Here is an 18,767-nt window from a genome sequence, read left to right on the forward strand (position 1 = left end):
ATGGACAGTATAGTTAGAGATAAGATCTGTTTATTCAGATATTGTGTCAAACACAGGTGGTACAAAGTCAACAGAAAATTATCACTGTTCCCACTGTTGCCACCATCCATATGTACAATATGCTAACATTTTTAACAATATATCTCTTATTGGGAAAGAAACAGTCCTCACATACTGTTTAAATATCACTCTGAGAGATGTTTTTAATATTTTGGCCACATGAGTTAGATCAGTGAGGACAGATGAAACTGTCTAAAATATGCTGATAGGGTTCTTTGAATATAACAACTTAACTAGCAACTAAAAAACCTCTGAAACAGAACACTAGACTGTGGTAAGACACAATAACAGCTTGATAATGATGTAATGAGTCATAATGCATTGTATGTGTAATATCAGAGATGAGCCATAATTCACTGCACCACAACCATCAGTTGAATTGGTCCAAAGTCAGGTCAGGTTTTACTGTTAGAAATGTTTAATTTGAGTGAGACAGTTGACAAAATGTAAGATTATTACTGACTCATTTTAAGGCTAAAACGTTAGCGACTCTGCCCTCAGCTAGCAGCGGTGTTTCCATTCTAACAGTCAATGACACCAACTGACAAACAGAAGGAAACATGACTGAATCTGTGGTTTTTCAATAATGTCATGAACAGAACAAAGAGAGGGGAACGACTTAAGAGACCACAAGATTCTTTGAAATACTTTATCTATATTCACTTTAACCATGACCAACTTTTCTTACTAAAATGAGGAATTTATAAAGAACAGCAAAGAGTTTAACAAAATGTGACAGTGAGAGTGAAAGTGAAAATGCACACTGTGCCCTCACTCTGGGTGTACACACCCAGAGTGAGATTGTGATAAGTCAACAGTTTAACTGGGTTCACCCATTTTGAAAGAAAAGGGAAGAACGCTGGCTATATAAGGACAGGTTCACAAATTTAAGGTCTGTTTTAACGGTCAGGAGCCCAAATGAACACTGAAACCTGTTTTTCTTGCTGTAATCATTCCTCCTATTCATACTGACCATTAGAAGATCCCTTCATAATACACTTACAATGGAAGTGATGGAGGACTAAATCCATAGTCCTCCTGCTGTGTAAACATGTATTTAAAAGTTGATTTGAAGCTAATATGAAGCTTCAGCGTCCAAATGAGTCAAATCTTCATCTTCTATGTTTCAACGTTAGTGTTTTTTTGTGGCAAAGTCTTTTTGTTACTATACTTCCAGCACAGCTCAACAGGAAACACTAAGAGGGAATTTGATGCTTTTAATAGTCAGTATGAACAGGAGGAATTATTACAGAGAGGAAAAACACTGACTGCTGTTAAGACACACTTTAAAAATTGTGAACCTGTCCTTTAAAAATGCAGTGTGTAAGATTTACTGGCATCCAGAAATGGACTGTGATATTAATATATATATAATATATATATAATATATAATATATAATATTATTTAGTGTATAATCAGCTGAAAATAAATGGTTGTGTTTTTGTTTCCTTAGAATGAGTCCTTTATATCTACATAGTGGGTCCTCTTTCACGGAGCTTGCCATGTTGCACCACCATGTTTCTACAGTAGCCCAGATCAGACAAACCAAACACTGACTCTAAAGAGGGCCTTTCATGTTTTTCATGAGTTTCACAACAACTGTAGGTTCTCTTATATGCTTGGAAGTGGGGGTGGGTTATTCAGTCGGTTGCATTCTGCAACATCAACTAAAATTGCATTCAGTTTTCATCCACAGTTGCTATGGCTACCAGTGTTCCTTGTCACCTAAAGGCCAAAACTACATAAGATCATATATAGATCCAGGATTTAAAAAAGTCTGCAAAGAATTCTGAATTTCTTGTGAAATAGGTGTTGCTGGAAGCTTGGTGATTACAATTAAATTAACACAGTTATTGAAGGGCATTTTTGTATACCATTGACTCTTATCTCTCAACTGACTGCAGACCATGCTGTAAATCTGTACTGAGTGAAGTAGGGTTGTAAAAACAGAACCTCCAGTGGTGAACCAATCATTTGAGTTGATTTGATCACTGAAATGAACTGATCTTGGCCTGAAATTATTTTGTATGGAAGTGGTGGTTTGACCGCATTCATATGAAGAGCAAGTGAAACAATATCAAACCATCTGTCCCAGCAATCATCAGTCAACACACTGTTTTTCCCTCTATATTTTGCCCATTCAATCAAAGAATCAATCATAAAGTTCTAAGAGTGGGACTTATTAACTTAATAAATTGGTTAAATATGACATTGCATGTGTCTGAGGTCTTAGCAGATTTGTTAGAGAAAACAAACCCATTATCCTTTGGGTTAAGAAAGGCTGCCAATTACCTAAATACCATGAAAACACACTCAAACAAACCATTTAATGACATTATTGAATGATGTCTAAGTGGTCCATAAAAACACACAGATCCTATACAAATGTGCGATTTTGTTACTGAAACTCTGCTCTCTCTGCTCTGCTCTGTGTGTGTGTGTGTGTGTGTGTGTGTGTGTGTGTGTGTGTGTGTGTGTGTGTGTGTGTGTGTGTGTACGTGTGTGTGTGCCTGTAACTCGGTAAGCAGATAAGATCTCCGAGCTGCTGAAGCCTCACAGAGTCTGTCTGGTGAAGCCCATCATTCTAAATCAATCCAGTCAGTCAAGCTCAAGATCAGCCAACAGGTTTCTGGTGAGTGACGGAAAAAATCAAGTCTTTAATGTCTATGTCTATCTATCTTTAAAACTATTGTGAACTCTGTCCAAACAGATTTGAGACAAGTAATAAATAGCTCACTTCAATCAGGCACGTTTCCTAAACCCCTAAAAGTAGCTGCCATTAAGCCACTCTTAAAAAAGAGAACGCTGGATGTTTCCATGTTAACCAACTACAGACCTATCTCAAATCTTCCTTTTATAACCAAGATCATCGAGAAAGTGGACTTTTTGACAAATTTCAATCAGGGTTCCGACCTAACCACAGTACAGAGACAGCTCTTATTAGAGTGTTATATGACATAAGGTTGAACACTGACTCAGGCAAGGTGTCAGTTCTGGTCCTGTTGGATCTCAGTGCTACGTTTGACACTGTGGATCACAGTATACTGTTGAACAGGTTGGAAACTTGGGCAGGACTCAGCGGAACAGTCCTAGACTGGTTCAGGTCCTACTTGGAAGAGCGGAGTTATTTTGTGACCATTGGAAGTTATGAATCTGATCGAGTGGCTATGACATGTGGAGTTCCTCAGGGGTCAGTTCTTGGACCCCTTCTGTTCAGTCTATATATGCTGCAGTGATGCGTGGGTCCGCTTTTTTTAACACCCGCCCCAACCCGACCCGCCAGGAGATCCAACCCGCTCTGCCCGACCCGCAAAAAAATGCGCTGATCATGACCCGAACCCGACCCGACCCGAGGAAAAAAAAATAAAGCCAGTGAACGTATTGCCATGGAACCTACCGATGAGAACTCATTTGTAACACTGTAAGACAGATAAACAAGGATTTGCAGTAAAGATTATGATTTTCATGAAAGATTAATTGAATACCAAACAACAAATACACTGTTAGTTATTGATTTTTACATCGTTCTTTATTGAACGAGTGCGGAAAGCATCTCTCTGCCCTGCGCACAAATACAAACACACACAAGTACATGCCAAACATAGTCAAAACTGTAATATCTGCTATAACATCAGATCTGAGAGCTTACATTTTAGTGAACTGATCTTTGATCACTTGTTTAAATTGAAGTAAAGATCATAGAATATACTGTAGGTAACAATGATATTTCAATAAAACGTATATGTTTAAATTGAAGAAGTGCAGAGCATATAATGATATTTATAGCTGATGACTCTCAGAGATCGAGAGGTGAATTAATCTTCTGATCACAATTTAACTTTAGCGTCACTAAGCTATTAAACACATCACACACAGGTTATTATTGATTGAGCACAACCATCATGTTGATTCGGAGTGACACCCAACTGTGTTAGGACATAGTCAGGTTTGATCAGTTAGCCAGAGTCCGCACAAAAGTAGTCACATAGCGATATTAATAACAGTTTTATTTTAAAGTTTGTCTTCTTCTTCTTTCACATAAAACATGGATTATCATAAATAGGCAAGTGAAAGTTCCTAAGTGAGAAATATGTGTTTTGTCTTTATGACCCGCCCCGCCCGCAACCGCAATATTTTTAAAAAATTGAACCCGAACCCGCCCGACCCGCGGATATCCGCGGGTCATGGGTCGACCCGCGCATCACTGATATGCTGCCCTTGGGTCAAATTCTGCAGAACTCTAATGGAGACTATCACAGTTATGCAGATGACATGCAGATATACCTAGCACTGTCTCCAGATGACAACAGTCAAATAGAGTCATTGTGTCATTGTTTAGAGCAAGTAACAAATTGGGTGAACCAAAATTTCCTTCAATTAAATCAGGACAAAACTGAGGTCAGTGTTTTTGGCAATAAAGAGAAGAGGATTGCTGTCAGTAAACATCTCGAGTCACTCTCTCTAAAAACTAGGGACCACGTCCGAAACCTTGGCATGCTGATAGGCTCAGATTTGACTTTCAGCAGTCATATCAAATCAATCACCAAAACAGCCTTCTATCAGCTTAAGAACATATCCAGAGTGAAGGGTTTTATGTCTCAAACAGACCAGGAGAAGTTAGACTCGACTACTGTAACAACTGGACTCCCACAAAAAAGCATTAAACAGCTGCAGCTGGAGTTTTAACCAGAACAAAGAGAGCAGAGCACATTACTCCAGTTCTAAAGTCTTTACACTGGCTCCCAGTCAGCTATAGAATAGATTTTAAAGTTCTGCTACTGGTCTACAAATCACTGAATGGTTTAGGTCCAGAATACATGAATGACATGTTAGTAGAATATAAACCCAGTAGAGCTCTGAGATCTACTGACTCAGGTCAGATAGTTGAGCCCAGAGTTCAAACTAAACATGGTGAAGCAGGTTTTAGTTGTTATGCTGCACACAACTGGAACAAACTACCAGCAGACATGAAATCAGCCCCAACTGTGAATATTTTTAAATCCAGGTTAAAAACACTTCTCTTCTCCTGTGCTTATGTTTGAGCTCTTTTAAAGCACTTTACATTTTAATCTTTCATTTGCACTCTATGTCCTTTTAATGATTTTAAAGCAAATCATTATTTTATGCTGCAAACTTATATTTAATGCTCTATTCTAGCATTTTATTTCTCTCTTTCTATTTTTCTGTACTTTGTTTTTATTATTAGGGTGGGGGGTGAGGGGTTAATTGTATGTTTTAATGTTTCTCAAATTGCATGTTTTTCTCTTTTATGTAAAGCACATTGAGTTGCCATTGTATATGAAATGTGCTATATAAATAAAACTGCCTTGCCTTGCCTAGAAAAGTCTGCTGTCAAAAAGGGTTCAACTACTTATGGCTTTGAATGGATAAGCTCTATCTACTAACTGAAATACATAAGAAGAAAGTAGCACATTACATGAAATGCCATAATATTTTTGCTCTTCCTGGCAAAACAGCTGCTGTTCCTGCCTGATTTAAAATGTTGAGTGAGCGCTATCCTTAAAGCTGCAATGACTGATTTATTTTGACCACTTGGTGGCAGCAGAACAGTCTGTTAACACATCGGCTGTGTACGAAATCACTTCCTATTTGCTATAGAGTGAACTACATTTACCCTCCACCATTTTATTTGAGTGTCTGAAAGCTGAGTGTGTAAATATATCCAATATATAGAGCACTCAAATATTCCTCCCCGTGACTCTACAGCTGATGATGATGACACAAAATGATGACGATTAGTTAAAGGTATAGTAAGCGATGTGGGGGAAAACGAGGAGAAAAGTTGTTGATATTTGAGTGAAAACCAAAACACCCCCCCTCCCTTCATGCTCCTTCTAAGGCTCCATCCCCGAAGTTCATGGACGCGCATTTCATGGTAACGGACGTAACCACTGCGCAAGCTTCAGTTAGATAGCAGCATTTATTTCTCTGATAGTACAGGTGGCTAGCCTGGCTAACACCAGACCGCATCTCAATCTCATGTGAGATTATTGTGATAGCAAACCTGTGTTTATATGTCTTCATGACTGTAAACACTTTGAAAGCAGTGAACAAACACCAGATACACAGCGAGCAACTACACACAGCAGCTACGTTGTAGCTTACGTTAGCACGCTGCTAACGTTAGCTGCAAAACGTGCAGAGCGTCAAACAGCTGTAGTAACAACTCTGCTACTTTACAGCTAACATCACAACAACATCCTGACTAACTAGACAGTGAGTTGAATGTCAGCAGGTAACGTTACAGTTTATGTGAAGCAGCGCTGATGTTACTCACCTGTCCAGCAGAGCAGCGTCTGCCTTCACTCTCTGCTCCTCCGCCGGGTCTCCATCTGTCTCTCCGCGGCTCCGCCGGGTCCCTGTCTGTCCCTCCGCCGTTAGAAAACCACACTGATGTGTCCGCGGGTCCTTGTCTGGTCAAAGTCCTTCTTTTATATTAAATGTTCTTCTAACTTTCTCCTCTCTGGATGTTTCTTTGTCACCTCTCCTTCTCCACCATGTTTGTACCAGACGTTTCTCACTCCGACTGCGTACACTACGTAATCCCCCTCCATTGTTGTGTTGGCTCGCACCGAGCCACATATTTATCAGCTGAATCTCAGAGCCAGACTGTGTACTGATTGAAACCGGACTTTTTTTTCAGCGCGCACTGGAACGGACAGCTATAGCAGATAGTGAGGAGAGATTTGGTGATTTTGACAAAAAATGTATTGGATTTTGATTTTGAAATTGGATTATTATTGTTTACTACACCGTTAAGGTCTGAAATCTTGATTTGCTGCTCACTATTGATCAAACTACTTAGTGTTTATATTATATAGGGAGTAGTGAAGGAGTAAATAAAGGAGTGATTTCAGGCACAGCCACCATGACATAGCAACACTCACCTCATGAAGTTGATACGGCTAAGGCGAGCATATATTTCCCTATTTACACAACCGATCCAGCAGACATTCACTAGAAATTAAGTTTGTGATGAATGATTAATGTACATCCAGTATTCTCTCTCCTTTTAACTCTGTTTTGGTCTCAAACAACTCCAGAGAGAAATATCTGGCTGACAAATGCTCCACTACACGTTTGCTGCTAGCCACTAACTTTTTCTGCTGATTCACATTAGACTAAATACTCTGTAGATTTGAGGAGAACTGTTGGTGATAATTCTTAATTGGTTTGTGACCTTTTTCATATTACACATAGGGTCTCATTTACTAAAGATCTGTGTGTCTAAAATGGTGTGTAAACTTGACATCACCTGCAAAAAATATGCAAGATCTACTAATGCAGCACACTGAGGCTTGAGTCTTTCAACTGCGCAAGATAACACTATGCATTTAATATGTTTACCATAATGAATATGTAATATGGGCTGTTTTTACCCCAGTGTGCAAAATACAGAGAGGAGAAAATGCAAATATGTTATTTAGTACATGCATTGTGATTTACCAATTTGTGATTTATGTTGTTGATGGTAACTGTGTCTATAAATAATATGTTTTGAAGAGCAGGTATTAACCAGCTGCTCACAGATGACTGCTGTTACTGTGGTGAGGAGGACACAGAGACAATAACACAATACACAGAGAATGGGTTTTTTCCACCTGTGGTATTATTTTTGGAGTGGAATATTTTTGGTTTTACTAATAGCAAACAATTAAAAAAAACAAATAACCTCTTCCACTAGAACCTGATCACATTTCATTTTGTTCTTGCAGCTTTCTGCTCGTCCAAACTCTCCATTAAGACACAAAACCCTCATTTAAATACTGCTGTCTGCACCTGTTTTCATACAGTTATTCTTAGTAGATCTAAGTAGTAGTAGTAGAAATCAATTGCACTGTGCACGCAATTTAGTACCCATAGTCGTTTCATAAATGGTTAATAAAAAAATTAAGTTAGTGCAGCCTTAAATGATCATTTTGGTGTTTTTGGTGGATAGCAGATGCTGGACATTAGCACTATAGAGCAGCATTTTAGTTCAAATTGCAGTTTTTGCGCCAATATTCACTGACTGTTTTTATATAGTAGATTGACAATATTGCATTTTTTTTCTCAGGGTCAGACAATTTCATCAACAATTTGCTGTTTTTACTCTTCAGTGCTGTAATGATCAGGAGTTTGCTATTGTAGGACCTATAGATCTGTCAGTATCACATCTAATGTCCTGTCTGTGTCTCTCTGTAGGTGCTGAGTCTATGGAGGGGTTATCTGGTTGTTAACAAGCAGCCTGTCAGGGTAAATCACTACTCTCATATTTATTTGAGCTAAACCTCTATTGAAGGTTTGAAATCTCTGTTTTTTTCTTCTTCTACCTGCTCTCCTCACCTGTGTTTGTTGGACTGCTCATTCTGACACATGACAGCATTTTAAACAGATTTATTGAGTTAAAATATTCATATTTGGAGTTTGCAGGATTATGTTACAGTGACACAGACAAATAACTGTCACTTACAGGAAATGCTAAACTGTGTCAGCAGATCTTTCTTTTAAGAAAAACTATGTCTTGATCATTCTGGATACTCCATAGAGCATAATGTTTATACTGTTTTCACTTTAGAATACCCTGTGAAAAGTTGCAGTTAACTTTTTAAAGGCACATTTTTCACAATTCACCTTCATTGTATTGTGGGGTGGAGGCAGATATTTTCATACATGGAGGAATAAAACTAAAACTATCTACATCTATGTGCACACTACCAGATGTCAATACATAGTTTCTTTTTCTTTAGTAATTTGGGTAAACTGACCCTTTAACACAATACAGTCATTCAAAAATGTGTTCTCTGTAGGAAGGACTTCATGGAAAGTAATTGTTGGGAATGTTTGACTCTTACAGTAACAAAAATAAAAATGCTATATATTAGTAATGTTTGGACTTCAGCAGAATGTGATTGCCTGCCTTACTTCTTGTTTCACTCTGTGTTCACATGCGTGTTTGTTTGCGTGTGTACAGGTAGAGAGCACGTTCAGCTTCCTGGAGATTTGCTCCATCGACATTCACAGTCTCACACAGGTACACTATCATTTTTATCAAAATCTGATTCAAAGCTGTTTTAAGATTTGTTACATGCATGGCTCAATACACAGAGGTTTGTTTTACACACAGAAGCAGACACAAACTCAACTCATGCCTGTGCTACAGATCCACACAGTTCTGTTGGTTGTTTGTGTTTGAGTGAGAAATGTATTCAGGAAAAATGCTTTTCTACTGTATTCAAGACTGGTTTATTTGAATTGCACCAGTAGATATTCATTTGTAAACACATACTCCAAATCTTTTTAAATTTACTTTCATTAGAAACACAATCAAAATATACATATTATACCTGAAACTGTGTGTGGGGTATTTATCATTCTGTGGATGGCCTTTTACATACCTATGACCATATCCAGAATCAGGTTACAGGTGTCTTAAACACCAGTTTTTACAGTATATTACAGTGTGTAGTTACAGTATATTTTTGTCATTTCTTTTATTAATTTGTTAATGCCAAAGATGCTGATCTGTTTGTTCCTTTCAATACATAGCTTTTTTAATATCTGACAGAAATGGGACAGTTAAGAGGCCTGTTTTGCCATATCATTACTGACATTCTTGACTATTGTCATGTCAATTTCATTACCACCAGTAGACATTTTATTATTACACTTGCTACCCTTGAGTCCATAAGATCTGATTTCAGTGTGTGTGTGTGTGTGTGTGTGTGTGTGTGTGTGTGTGTGTGTGTGTGTGTGTGTGTGTGTGTGTGTGTGTGTGTTGCAGATTGTGTTGGAGACAGACAGAAAGACTCTTAGTTTCAGTGTCTTGCACATTGAGGATCTTGAGGCCATGGTCAGTCACATGACTGGCTCACTGAAGAGGATCTTCCCTGATTCATCTCCAGGGTGGGTTTCCCTCCACAACCTGCTGCATGCTACACTGAACCTCCAACAGTCTGAAAAGCTGCTTTTTACACACTGTCCCTCTTTTGCAGTTGCTGAAAAATAGGTTCAAATTCGACCTCATGACCCTGTAGCACCATTGATACCATTTGTTACACAAAATCTTGACCTCTGAGCTTTGTGTGTATACCTTCAGGAAGCTGTTAAAGACGATTCCTCCTGAACTTGAGCAGAGACTCCACACACTCACCAGTAGAATAGAAGAGGAGCTGAATGGTCAACCTGGATCCTGTGGTATGGAGCTTTAATTTTATAGGGCGAACTTTGACAGTTGACTAAGAAGCCTTGGTGTTTCCAGGCGTTTATAAAGTGTGTGTTTGGATGTGTGTTGCAGGAGGATTCTCTGATACCTATGCTGCTCTGTGTGACTTCAATGAGATGCCGTTCAGAGAGGAGATTCAGTGGGTGGGTCACTGTTTTAATACAGCATCACACACTTTATTATGCTGGCAGTACCAAACTACTATAGTGACACTTTATAGGCACTTTGCAATAACGGAAATGACATCACCAGTGTCATCAGTGTATCCAAATAAATGATGACCAAATGTTTTAACAGGATGTTGACAACATCTACAACATGCACAAGTGGAGACAGTTCAACCTGCAGGACTTCAGTCACTTAGATAGCAGGTGAGATTCAGTGCAGTCCTGTTACATCCAGTCCTTCTCCTCATCTGTGTGACATATTGTTTAAATTCTTCTCTTCTCCTCTTCTCTCCTCTCCTTCTCTTTCCTCTCATTTCATTTCCTCCTCTCCTCTCCTCTCCTCTCCTCTCCTCTCCTCTCCTCTCCTCTCCTCTCCTCTCCTCTCCTCTCCTCTCCTCTCAGGGACTTGGCAATAGCAGTAGCAGCTCTGTCTTTCAACCAGTGGTTTACCAAGATCTACAGCAAAGAACTCAAACTGGTACTCTCTCATTAGTTCATTCATACAGTATGTATTCTGAGATCATTTGTCCTCATTTGTCCCTGAATTCAACTTACCGTGAATGTATGGACTTTGTCTGTCTCTGTGTTTGTCCCTGCAGTCAGTAGACATCCAGCAACAGCTCACCTTCCTGCTGTCCAGATCTCCCAGTCTGGAGGAACTCTCACTGGAGGCCAGCGGACTCAAACTGTGAGTCTGTGTGTGACTGTGTGCAGATATGCTGGTGTGTAACAAGATGAAGTAAAGTGATGGAAGTAAACAAACTTCCCTCAACAAGACGTGCTCTGTGTTTAAATGTGTGATAGAGATTTCAATTTAGACATGAGCTATTCAGATAGTAGCTTTGCAGATGTCCTTTAATGCACAGACTGAGCTTGGCTGCAGGTTAGAGGTCCTGATTGCCCAAATATACAGCATGCAAACCAGCATGATACTACACCATATACTTATTGTTACATTTCCATGTGAATGAAACTACTTGAGACTGAGAAGTAGCTTTCTTCTTTCCACTGCAGAGACTTTGCAATCAAAATGGCCGCTGCACTGCGGGATCACACCTCCTCTACACTGCAATCCATCAACCTCTCAGGCAATGCCATTGAAGACAAAGGTGGGCATTTGATATTACAAGAGTGGCAGAAGCAGAGAATTAGAATAGAACATATGGTATGAAGTTATGGTGATCATTTCATTGTTTACAGTATGTTGTCTAATGAAAGCTGCCCTCCTCCTCAGATTTTAACATGTGATTTAAGATCTGTTCACCCAGACATAAATGTATGTGCGTGTGTGTGTGTCGTTTCATTTCTAGGTGTTATAGCACTTAGTCTGGAGTTGGAGAATCTAGTTGAGGGACTTAAATACCTCTCTCTGTCCCGGGTGTCCATGACAGCAAGAGGTAGAGTCACACATGTAACTTTCCTGCATTCAAATCTGTAAAAACTACTAGACCTGTGTTGTATATTTCGTTGAGCTGTGTACTTGTGTTTTTCCAAATGTTTCCAGTAACCAGAGAGATCAGTCATTTTAATCAGTATAGCGATCTGTTTCATCTAATGTCCTGTCAGATGTCATATCCTCTTTGTTCATGCGTCAGCGCTGTTTTTGTCCACAGGAAGCTTTCATAGATTAACCTTTTATACAGTTTTAAAACACATTTTTACCATATGCTTTTTAGATCATGGTCATTTTAACTATATCTTTTAACTGGATGAAGGATTTTAGTCATCAGACATCTGGATCAGAAGTTATCTGAGAAACAAGCTGAGCAAAACACTGATTTTTGTTTAAGGTGAAACTGTTTTATTCAGTGTTTTTACCAGTTTGAATCAGTAGGTCTGTTTATTGAGGACAGGAGGAGAACTCTGCAGGTAATTCAGCTCCAGTAAAAAACCTCCTGAATGATGAACACTGAAGATCAATGAAGACAACTCCTGCAATGCCTTCTACACATCATCATCAAACTCCATCATTTGTTATTGTTTTGAATGGGAGACCCCTAGTGGCAGAAAATATTGCACGTTTAATAAAACCCCGTACAAAAGGAGTAGAAACTCCACCCAAACTCCTAAATACTTATAATGGCAAGGCAGCTTTATTTATATAGTGCATTTCATACACAGGGGCGACTCAATGTGCTTTACATAAAAACAAACATTTAACAGTAAGAATTGGAAATAAAAAAATATAAAAACATGCGATTTGAGAAATAAAAATAAAACCCAAACATTAAAACATACAATTAACCCCCCCACTCCACCCCCCACCCCACTAATAGTAATAAAAATATAAAAAAATAGAAACAAAGTGCAGACAAATAGAAAGAATAGAGCATTAAATAGAAGGTTGTAGTATAAAATAATGATTTGCTTTAAAATCATTAAAAGGACATAGAGTGTAAATGAAAGATTAAAATGTAAAGTGCTTTAAAAAATCTCAATCGTAAGCACAGGAGAAGAGAAGTGTTTTTAACCTGGATTTAAAAATGAGAATCTTTCATACTGTGCTATAATTGTGTTGTTATATGCTTCCAGGTCTCGGCTGTCTGAGTCAGGTGTTATCCACCAATCAGCTGTTCTCAGTATCTCTGACCCACCTGGATCTGTCTGATAACCCCGGCAGCCTGGTTACTGAAGACGCCACGGTGTGTGTGTGTGTGTGTGTGTGTGTGTGTGCTTGTATTCATAATGCTTCACAATCACTGGCTCATTCATCAGCTGCTTGGCTACCAGCTGACTGCTCATATTCATGCTGATGTGAAACACACACATTATAACTTGACACTTATCTCTGTTACTCCTCTGATATATTGCTGCACCTCCTTCCACCACCTCAACCTCCACCTTATCTTCTATATTTTTCCTATTATTGATTTAACTTATATTTAATGTTCCTATATGTGTTTATTTTTACGTGTGCAAACTGTGAACATATTCAACAAACAAACTTATAAAGAGTTTTTTTTCTGTTTGTGTCTTGCAGTTTCTCTTTAAGTTCTTGTCCAGTACTAACTCTCTGTCTCATCTGGACCTCAGTGATACCAACTGCCCTCTAGACACGGTCAGTGACAGTTTGATTTGTATTTGGGTTTTTTTTTACTTTGATTGATATAAGTACAGTCCATGATTCACTGTACATATAAATGCATCCATTCCTCCCGTCTTTCACTGGTTGGGAACAGCTCTAACAGTCTTGAAAGTAAGTTATCTTGTTGCTAGATAAGAAGATAAACATGATTTTCGTCTCTGAACATCCAGTACAGTAATATCTCCAGGACATGTTGAGTCTACCTTAGCATACAGATTGTTAGCAGCTGGAAACTAGCTGAAAAAAATAATAAAATCACTCCAAACAGATGTGATCTACATGTTGTGTCTACTTGAGTCCTGCCTCACAGAGCTGCTGACATGACTGTAGAAGTTTTCTGCATGTCACTATGTATGTAACACACAGTCATTGTGCTCTCTTGCAGTTGTTTGTGTCTCTGTCTGCTGGATGTTGTTACAAACTAATGCACCTGAACCTGGCCAGGAATCCTTTCAGCCACAGGTGAGCTTCTGTTGTACAATCCATTAATGTCAGCAATCATTACTTTAACCTTAAGGAAGGAAGGAGGGGAGGAAGGAAGGAAGGAAGGAAGGAAGGAAGGAAGGAAGGAAGGAAGGAAGGAAGGAAGGAAGGAAGGAAGGAAGGAAGGAAGGAAATGGAAAGGAAAGGAAAGAAGGAATGGAGGTAGGAGAGGAAGGAAGGACGAAAGAAAGAAGGAAGGAAGGAAGGTAGGGGGCAGGAAAGAAGGAAAGAAAAAGTGAAGGAGGGAGGGAGAAAGGGAGAAAGGAAAAGAGGAAGGCAAGATGGAAGGAAAGAAGGACAGAGGAAAGAAGGAAGGGAGGGAGGTAGGGGGAGGAAAGAAAGAGAGAAGGAGGGAGGGAGGAAGGAAGGACGGAAAGGAAGGAAGGAAGGAAGGAAGGAAGGAGGAGGGAAGGAAGGAAGGAAGGGAGGAAGACAGAAGGAAAGGAGGGAGGAAGAAAGGAAGGGAGGGAGAAAGAAGGAAGAAAAGGAGGGAAGGAAAAAAGGAGGGAGGACAGAAGGAAGGAAGAAATGGGGTGGAGGAACGAAGGGAGGAAAGAAAGAGAGAAGGAGGGACGGAGGAAGGACAGACGGAAGGAAGGGAGGAAACAACAATAAGAAATGTATAATGAGGGTACAGAGGAAACAGGACAAAAGATATCATAAAAAATAAAAGCATATGCATTGTTTGACATGACATGTTAAAATGTTTGCAGTGAAAAGAGTATTTGAGTCATTCAGGCTGAGAGCTAAGAACAGAGCAAAGGCTGCAATACTAAGGTAAGGTAGATGATATGGATGAATGAGAGCTCGCTGACAGGTACAGTTTATACTGACAGTATAATACAATGCAGGTGACAGGCTGAGATAGGAACATACTGAGAATGAATTACATCAGACAGTTACTAGTAGGATGAAACACAACCTTTATATTTGTGTGTGCGTGTGTGTGTGTGCAGGAAGGTTCGGGGGGTGACCAGGAGCATTCGAGAGTTCTTCAGTCAAAGCTGTGAGCTCAAATATGTCGGCCTATCTGCAACCAAACTACCTCCACAAGCTCTCAGGTGTGTTATACTGTACTCATTATTAAAACATACATTTTGCAAAAGTGGAAGCTTTGGAGGAAGCTGAGGAGGAAAGAGCAAGCTGTGTTTTTTTTTATACAGTCGCTCTGATATAACAAGCATATACTGCTACTTTGATACAGTTATGTAATATCTTGTTTTGCAACTAGGTTATTACTACAGGGTCTGGCTACTAACACTCGTCTCTGTGGGCTGGAGCTGGACCTCAGTAGCTGTGAAGTACAGAACACACATACACACACACACACACACATACAAAATGTCTTTTTCTTCAATGATGACCAGTTACATATATATATATATATGCCTTTTAATTGTTTTATATGTATTTGTGTGTATGTGTGTGTGTGTGTGTGCAGCTTCGCTCAGCAGGAGCTCAGGTGATACAGGAACACATCTCTGAAGCTACAGCTATTACAAGTCTGGATATCTCTGATAACGGTATGCAAAAGTACACACACACACACACACACACACACACAAACAATCAAACACACACTTAAACAACCAAAGAGGAATTAAAAATAAATTAAATCATATTAACCCTCCAATTCCAACATTAATTTTAGGACAGGATTGAGCCCCAATTGTGCTTTTTTTGGGTCACATACATGTAACTGAAGACAAAAAACAATGCTGCAGCACTGTGGTGTGAAGCTGTCATTAAGGCTACATTTCTAATGCCTCCTGCTGTATTATAGAATTATTATAGAACTTCACTGTCTCTGCAGGTTTTGAGAACAACATGGTGACTCTGATTCTGTCTCTGGGTCGATGCCACTCTCTCCATCACCTCGCACTGGGAAGAAACTTTGCTATGAAGTCCAGGTTTGATGAACACAATAAAAAGAATGCTACATACACTAAATATCTACTTAACCTGTCTTCTTCCAGCCCTCCGTTATATATGATCATTTTACTCTACTAATTAGTGTTATCTTGGCTCATCACCTCATGAGAAATTCCAGTAATGTTCCTCATAAGCAAAAATAGTCAGTATACCCAAACCTGATTGAGCTGTACATATCAAATTCTTTAAATGATATGACATTTTAAAGGGTCAGTTCACCCAAACCTATGCAATAAAACATTTTCTTTCTCCCAGATAGTTTTGGTTTATATTTTGCATATCTGTCTGATTAATGACCCCACACCAACACAATACAAGTGAATGGAATTTAATTTGTGGTGCTCACATCATTTAAAAAGTTTAATCTTCAAACATCCTTCCAAAATCTGTATTCCGGGTATACAGAGATTTTATTATAAAAAGAATTTCTTAGCTTCAGAATACCGCCTATGAAAACCAGCAAATAAAATGTGTAATTGATTGATACTATGGATGGAGTCTCCCTTGACGACCAATGCTGTATCTGTCTTCCAGAGCCTTGACTGATGTTCTCCATCGTATAGCTCAGCTCATTCAGGATGAAGAGTGTGTGAGTGATCTTCCTCTCGTTTTTTACTACCTCTACTAATTCAGTGAATGGTGCCTATACATGCTTTTTGGCAGCACAGTGACTCAGTCTCAGACTCAGTCATGGTCATGGATTCCAACCTCAGCCATACCAGGTTCTTTATGTGTAGAGTTTGTATGTTCTCTCCATGTTTGAGTGGGTTTCTGCTGGGTGCTCCAGTTTCATCCCACCACCAAAAGACATGTATGACAACTGGCACTAGCAAAAAGAGCTGCACTGCGGCTGCCCACTGCTCCTCAGGGTGTGTAGAATGAGTCAAATGCAGAGGACAAATTGTGTTTTCATGTATGTGAGTGCTGAGAAGGAAAGACAGTAAAGCCATCTTTTTGTCATATTACATTATCCCCATTTTTATATTTATATTTATAGTCATATTTATTTAAATGTAATGATTTTAATTTTAAGATTTGTGTGTGTGTGTGTGTGTGTGTGTGTGTGTGTGTGTGTGTGTGTGTGTGTGTGTGTGTGTGTGTGTGTGTGTGTGTGTGTGTGTGTGTCCAGCCCCTGCAGTCCCTGTCAGTGTGTGATTCCAAGCTGAAAACAGGGATGCACATCCTGCTCAGCGCTCTGGGCGGCCACGCTGCTCTGGCTCAACTGGACATCAGTGGAAACAACATCGGGGACACTGGGGCTAAAATGCTGTCCAAGGCCCTGATGAACAACACAGGACTGAGGTTATACACTCACGCGCCTGCGCACACACACACACACACACACACACACACACACACACACACACACACACACACACACACACACACACACACACACACACACACACCCAAGCCCAGGAGTAATCTGAAATACAGTATGCAATTTCCCATCTGATTTTAGAGTGTGAAGTGAATTACAGGATACGACCTCACCCTCTAATAGGCACAGGCAGTATCATGTGTTTCTGAAACATACATCATCATTTAAGCGGTTACTCTTTCAGCTGTAGGTCTACAGTTTGCCACTAGGTGTCACCATTCCACTACATGAAAGCATATTTGATTAACTGCAGGATTTAATGTGTTGTGAGGTTATTTTGTTATGTGGTGCTGCATGGTGCACCTGTCAATCAAATACCCCCCCTCCCCTCCACACACACACACACACCATCACCACCACTGTCTTCCTCATTTGCTTTTTTTCTCTGTTTAAGGACTCTGATATGGGACAGAAACAGTGTTACTGCCAGAGGTTTCCAGGATGTGGCTGATGCTTTGGAGAGGTCACACACACACACACACACACACACACACACACACACACACACACACACACACACACACACACACACACAACATAACCTTAACACAAACAACAATGTATAACTGATATGAAGATATATATGCATATATAGCTTATCATGTCAGTGTTTTGGAGCCAATACATCTGTCAGAGAGAGACCTAATTGCTCTGACACAAAATATTAAAAAGAGACATTTTAATTAAACACATGGAAGTATGGTTCTGTTTCTAGTGTAATTACACAAGTGCATAGAACTACATAGAGTAGAAGATAGAAAACATCCTGCACATGTCCACATCATTCATGTTACACACATTATTAACAGTCAGCCAGAGTTGCGCACACACATGTAAAATAACTGCTGATGTGATTTTAATTTGATTTCATAGATATGTTATATCATTAAGTACTAATGGTTAGTTATCAATTTTTCAAGATGCCTTAAGTCTAAACTCTCTTTCCATAATCTCCCATAATTCCAACACTGATTTTATCCTAGCCAAAATAAGCAGACTAGTGTGAGGTCAGAGGTGAGCAGTATCCAATGACTGAATAAGAAAACAAAGGAAGTGAGGGAGGGAGTCAGATAGTCCAGGACCAAACTGTCTTCTTATAATATAAGCAGAGTCAGAGTTTTGTAGTCTGAGTAGAAACCAGGAAACTTCAGTGTCTTCAAGCGATCTGGTAGCTGCTACATCAAACTGTCTTCCAGACTGGAAATAATGGAAGACAGTTTTAATGATAGATGTGAGTTTTGATGTTGGTCCTCTCTGTCTTGCAGGAACGTCACTCTGCAGCAGGTGTCTCTCCCTCTGGCTGATATCACACAGAGTTACCGCAGCAGCCCTGACAGAACCAAAGAGGCTCTGCACAAGGTCAGTGTGTGTATATGAGTGTGTGTACAGTGTGCAACCAAATGATTTGAGTATATATTCAGTGTGCCATGTGT

General features: G+C 39.5%; 1 protein-coding gene across 1 annotated transcript in view; it reads left to right on the plus strand.

Annotated features, from left to right (window-relative positions):
• carmil2 (capping protein regulator and myosin 1 linker 2) overlaps positions 1-18,767 on the plus strand; it is a 53,261-nt gene continuing 34,494 nt past the window's right edge. Inside the window, 23 exon segments of the mRNA XM_053318557.1 lie at positions 1-28; positions 2,587-2,693; positions 8,267-8,317; positions 9,036-9,095; positions 9,846-9,967; positions 10,161-10,258; positions 10,359-10,429; positions 10,584-10,657; positions 10,856-10,931; positions 11,053-11,141; positions 11,468-11,562; positions 11,764-11,850; positions 12,986-13,095; positions 13,434-13,511; positions 13,924-14,000; positions 14,978-15,082; positions 15,253-15,322; positions 15,463-15,544; positions 15,835-15,931; positions 16,488-16,542; positions 17,083-17,255; positions 17,729-17,797; positions 18,600-18,693. Of these exon segments, the coding sequence (XP_053174532.1) occupies positions 1-28; positions 2,587-2,693; positions 8,267-8,317; positions 9,036-9,095; positions 9,846-9,967; positions 10,161-10,258; positions 10,359-10,429; positions 10,584-10,657; positions 10,856-10,931; positions 11,053-11,141; positions 11,468-11,562; positions 11,764-11,850; positions 12,986-13,095; positions 13,434-13,511; positions 13,924-14,000; positions 14,978-15,082; positions 15,253-15,322; positions 15,463-15,544; positions 15,835-15,931; positions 16,488-16,542; positions 17,083-17,255; positions 17,729-17,797; positions 18,600-18,693 (1,968 nt within the window).

This window comes from Scomber japonicus, chromosome 5 (assembly GCF_027409825.1).
Source record: "Scomber japonicus isolate fScoJap1 chromosome 5, fScoJap1.pri, whole genome shotgun sequence".
Lineage (NCBI taxonomy): Eukaryota > Metazoa > Chordata > Actinopteri > Scombriformes > Scombridae > Scomber > Scomber japonicus.